The 5,127-nt window shown below is 65.1% G+C and overlaps 1 protein-coding gene across 1 annotated transcript in view; it reads left to right on the top strand.

Annotated features, from left to right (window-relative positions):
- The window catches only part of MBD3 (methyl-CpG binding domain protein 3), a 9,919-nt gene that overhangs the window by 3,913 nt on the left and 879 nt on the right, over nt 1–5,127 (top strand). The window contains exons 2-7 of the mRNA XM_014585467.1: nt 403–503; nt 2,109–2,314; nt 3,107–3,266; nt 3,901–4,038; nt 4,625–4,719; nt 4,844–5,017. Coding sequence (XP_014440953.1) covers nt 403–503; nt 2,109–2,314; nt 3,107–3,266; nt 3,901–4,038; nt 4,625–4,719; nt 4,844–5,017 — 874 coding nt within the window. The remainder of the gene's footprint in view (nt 1–402; nt 504–2,108; nt 2,315–3,106; nt 3,267–3,900; nt 4,039–4,624; nt 4,720–4,843; nt 5,018–5,127) is intronic.

Raw genomic sequence — 5,127 nt, 5'->3', positions numbered from 1 at the left:
GGGGCTTCCTGGAGGGACCGGGATGGTGTGCTTGTGCATGCGGGTCCCTGGCTGATTAGAAACGCCCTGCACTGCCGCGTCCCCCGTGAGTCGTGTCCTTTCCTCCAGGATAGAGACCCGAGCCGCGAGATCCCGAGGGCTCAGGGTGCACAGGCCTTTGTGTGGGCGTAATTAGTGGGCTCAGGCTTTCGGAGCTCCCTCCCCTACATGCAAGGCGGGGCTGCTCTGGCCTTGGTAGCAGGGAGCCCCCCTCGTGGAACAAAGAGCCGATGGGCCACCTGCTGTCTCAAGGCTTCCAGGTTCTTTGGTTGGTGAAAGATACTTTAGAAGGCCAGCAGGCTTGGGCTGTGCCCCCCCTGTAGCTACAGCACCACCCCCCTGCACCCCTACCCCTACTCGCAGGCGCCTTTGGGAAGGGGGGCGCCTGTCACGTGCTGAGCTCTCCGGTGTGGGGATGGGTGCGTGGCAGGCTGGTCGCCCTAGTGGCCCGTGCGGGGGCCCTGGTGAGGGGCTTTCCTCGAGCGATGACGCCATTCTTGGCATGCTCTGGCCCCACTGCCCCATGTTAGAGAAGCAGCTTAAGGGGTGTGTGCAGGGGAGGGGTGCCTGGGCGGCCTTGGCCGTCTCTTAGTCCCTAAAAGGGACTTGTGTGATGTCAGGTCTTAAGGAGGGGCTGCAGGTCGTGCCTGCTAGGGACACTGTCGAGGTGCACTGCCTTTGCCGCGTGTACACCAGTGGGTCTCCCCCGCCCCAGGGTCAGTAAGGCAGCCCCAGGCCAGGAGCCCTGCACAGGTGCAGGAACTGCCTGTCATTGTTTAAGGCGCCCCCAAAGCACCACCCAGCCTCCTGCTACAGCTGTGGGTGCAGGTGGCACATGGGGGTCTGTGACGAACTGGGAGGCCCTGCAGAGGTGCCGCTGTGCAGAAGCCAGCGAGTGGTCAGTGCCCGCACACCCTTTCATAAAGGCTCAGGTCCTTCCAGGGGCCCCTCACCCGCATAGAGTGCAGTCCGGTGACTTGGGGCACTCCCGAAGTCGCGCTGCTGACGCATCCATGCAATGCTGGAGCGTCCTCACCAGCCCGCGGTCTGTCCGCATCAGCGCTCACCCCGTTTCCCTCCCCCAGCCCCTGGCACCCACCAGTTCACTTTGTCTTTTTCTTTTTTTCTTTTTCTTTTTTTTTTTTTTTTGAGAGATTCTCACTGTAGGGCGCGTGCGCTCGCCAGACAGACAGAGAGAGACATAGAGACAGGAAGCGAGAAATCACCCCCCAGGGGGGGTGGTCACGCCGCAATCCCTTCTCCTCCAGTCTCCTCTCGGGATCTTGGGCACGCATGCACACGCGCCCAGCGGGAGTGTAAGCCACCGGGTCGGGATGCGAACCGCGGTCGACTACGTGGGAGTCCAGTGACATAGCCATTACGCTAACTGCTGGTTCCCCGTCTTTTTCTTTTTTTTTTGGTGAGGTTTTTGGTAGAGGGCACGTATGCTTGCCAGAAAGACAGAAAGCGAGAAATCACCCCCCAGGGTGGACGGGGACGGCCACGCCGCAGTCCCTTCTCCTCCATCCTCCTCTCGGGATCGTGGCCACGCATGCACATGTGCCCGGTGTGAGTTTAAGCCACCGGGTCCAGGACTCAAATCACAGTCAGCTACATGGGAGTCCAGCAATATAGCCATTACACCACCTGCTGGTCCCAGGCCTTTGTTTTGTTTTGTTTTTAAACTTTATTTACTTATTTTAATATGACCAGAAAGGGACAAAGAGAGAGAAAGTGAGAAAGCAAGCTGCCACGTCCAGGACTCAAACCTTGGTCAGCCATGTGGGAGTCCAGTGCCCTTAACCACCACCCCACCTGCTGGGCCGTTTTTTTAAACAAGGTGTAGACACACACCTCGCCTGTGCCCCGGGAGCGTGCCAGCAGCCCGTGGATGTCTGGCGTGGTCACACACCGGCAGCCATAGCCACCTCAACTTAGGAACTGGCCTCGCCCAGGGAGAACCCGGGGCCCTTTGAACAACCCCAGCCCTCAGCCCCACCAGCCTAAGCTGTCTGCCAGGGGGCGACTGGGGGAGGGACTGTAGGAGCGTTCCCTGGGCATCGGCATAGGGTGTGGGGTTTCCTTGCTTTCCCTCTGTGGGCGAAGGCCCTGGGGCTGCCCCGCCGTCGCCTGAGGAAGAGTGCATCTCCCAGGCGGCCCAGGGTCTCCATGCGCTGCCCTCCATCCCGGATTCCGCCCAGGGCGAGGGCGATGCAACGTTTCCACCAGCCAGGCTGGACCAGGGCGCGGGCCAGGCCCCCAGCTGCAGCCACAGGTGTCGAGGGTGGGCTTACTCTTGGTTGTGCCAGGCAGGAGGGCTCTGTCCTGGAGGTGCAGGGAGAAGGCAGAGGCATGGCTCCCCATCCTTGGCTGGAAGTACCTGCCCACCGCATGCGCCCACCAAAAGTACAGGGCGGCTCCTAGTGTAGGCAGTTCCTAGTGTTAGCGACCCTGCGGCCGACTGCAACCCCAGAAAGACCCCCGGCCCCTGCGCCCGCAGACCCCCTCCCTGTCCCTCAGGACCTGCCTGTTCTGGCCACCCCGCACGCGCACCGCACCCATGCCTGGGTGAGCGCGTGCACGCTGGGGCCTGTCGGAGCTCCAGGTTATGTGCACCGTGGCCGCGAGGCCATTGTGTGCCGGTTCTGTGTGGCTGTGTGCCGTCTCTCCAGCCGCACACCCGGAGCGGGCCCGCTCGGTCTTACCCTCAGGCCTCCGCACTGCACCCCGCGCACTCCAGGGGCCGGTCACCCTCCAGCGCGGTGCCGTGTCATGCAGCATCTCTGTAGACTGGCGTCATTACTAACGGAGGGCTGCTCCGCCAGGGCTCGCCGGCACCTCTGGAGGGTCCCGCCCCAGAGCTCACCATGAGCCCCCTTTAGGCCCTCCTCGTGGTCCCCAATTACCTGCTCTCCTCGGCCTTTCTCTCGAGGGCGCCCTGACATGCTTCTGGGACGTTCTGCTAGTGTAAGCTGGGCCCCGGGGCGCTTCGGGGAGCTGCGCTGTTCCGGGGCTGGGGGGCCGGGCGTGGGCGGGGTGGCGCCGACCCTCGCGCCTGTGTTCGCAGCCCGAGCGGGAAGAAGTTCCGGAGCAAGCCGCAGCTGGCGCGCTACCTCGGGGGCTCCATGGACCTCAGCACCTTCGACTTCCGCACAGGCAAGATGCTGATGACCAAGGTCAACAAGAGCCGCCAGCGCGTGCGCTACGACTCATCCAACCAGGTCAAGGTGAGCCTGCCCCGCCCCGCCGTTTGCGTGCAGGTGACGCCAGCGCCGCAGCGTCAGGGCGGGTGACTGACGTGTGCGGCTGTGCGCGCAGGTGACGCCAGCGTCAGGGCGGGTAGTTGGCGCGAGCAGCCTGCGCCGTGCGTACAGCCAGCAGGGCGCATGGCGAGGGTGCGGCCAGCGAGGTCCGGGGCTCGGGGTCAGGGGTGGCAGGACCGCCCACCCGTCCCCGTGATGGCCTCAGGGTTCAAGAGGACCTTGGAGGTCACTGGCGAGCCAGAGAACAGCAAGGCCAGCTACCCTGCGCCCAGGGCAGGCGACGTTTCCTCCGCTCGCCGCGCGGGCCCACTCACAACCCCGCCCAGGGCTGGTGGGGGGCCTGGGCGCTCTCATGCAGGGGTGCGTCAGGGGCTTGGAACCCTCGTGCAGGGGTTTCGGGACTTGGGTGCGCGGTCTGGCGATGGTGCGCTCTGGAAACTGGGCTCGCTCGGGCTGGGATTCGTCGGGTCCTGGGTGCGCTTTGGCGACGTGCTTGCGCGCTCCTGCAAGGGAGTGCTCAGGGAACTGGGCGCCCTCGGGCAGTAGTTCGTCAGGCCCGAGCGCGCTCCGGCCCCGCTGCAGCGCTGTCTCCCCGCAGGGGAAGCCGGATCTGAATACGGCGCTGCCTGTCAGGCAGACGGCGTCCATCTTCAAGCAGCCGGTGACCAAGATTACCAACCACCCTAGCAACAAAGTGAAGAGCGACCCGCAGAAGGCTGTGGACCAGCCGCGGCAGGTGGGCCGCCCCGCGCCCCTCACATGCGAACTTGGGCTGCTCTGAGATCCGGAAAGTGGCAGTAAGCCTAGCTGGTTCCCAGCCTAGGTCTGCACTTTAGAAAGAAGGCGTCCTCAGGCCGGTCACCATGGGCGGAGCCTCCGGGTGGGGCACGGGCGCGGGCAGGGGGCAAACGCAGCCAGGATGGTCACCGCACCCGCTCGGGGTCAGACTTCCTGCCCGACTCCTGCCTGGGGCTGCTGGTGCCCTGCTCCCGGAGCTCCTCCGTGCGGGGTCCTGGAATCTGCTTTCCAAAGCCACAGACCCACGAGTGCTCGCCTAGTGTTTGGGAAAGGCTGCCACCTCTTTGGGCACCCCAGCCCTGTGCAGCTGGGGTGGGGACAAGCGAGTCACGTGCAGGACATGGGGCTTCCGGAGCCCTGCGAGGACCTGCTCAGGGAGGGCTGCCGGGGTGGAAGCTGGAGTTCTGGGGCTCGGGCTGCACCTGGCGCACACTCGGACGGCGGGGCTCAGAGCTGGAGTCCCTGGGCTGGATTCCCCGGGGCTGGGGGCTGGGCCGGGGCACTTAGGACGTCCTATCGGACAGCTCTTCTGGGAGAAGAAGCTGAGTGGCCTGAATGCCTTCGACATCGCGGAGGAGCTGGTGAAGACCATGGACCTCCCCAAGGGCCTGCAAGGTGACCCACGCGGGCGGGCCCCTCCTATGGGATGGGTACTCACGGGTGGCCCGGGTGGCTCTGTGGGGCTGGGGGCGTGCTGTGCCTGCCTCCCACCCGTCGGGTGACCTGCCTGCGGCCCGCAGGGGGGGCCGGGCCGCCCCGACCGAGCCGCTGCTGTCCGCCATCGCCAGTGCCCTGCACACCAGCAGCACACCCATCACCGGGCAGCTGTCGGCCGCCGTGGAGAAGAACCCCGGCGTGTGGCTCAACACGGCGCAGCCGCTGTGCAAGGCCTTCATGGTGACCGACGAGGACATCAGGTAGCTGGCCCCCTGTGACTGGCCATCTGCTGCTCTTGCTCCCACTGAGGAGGCAGGGAGGACCCTCCCCCAGGAGGGCATCCCACCTCACAGCTGGCTCCGGCAGCCAA

This window comes from Tupaia chinensis, unplaced genomic scaffold (assembly GCF_000334495.1).
Source record: "Tupaia chinensis unplaced genomic scaffold, TupChi_1.0 Scaffold149964_1, whole genome shotgun sequence".
NCBI classification, from domain to species: Eukaryota; Metazoa; Chordata; class Mammalia; order Scandentia; family Tupaiidae; genus Tupaia; species Tupaia belangeri.
The sequence above is the reverse complement of the archived record's forward strand: the minus strand, read 5'-3'. Positions and strand labels throughout refer to the sequence as shown.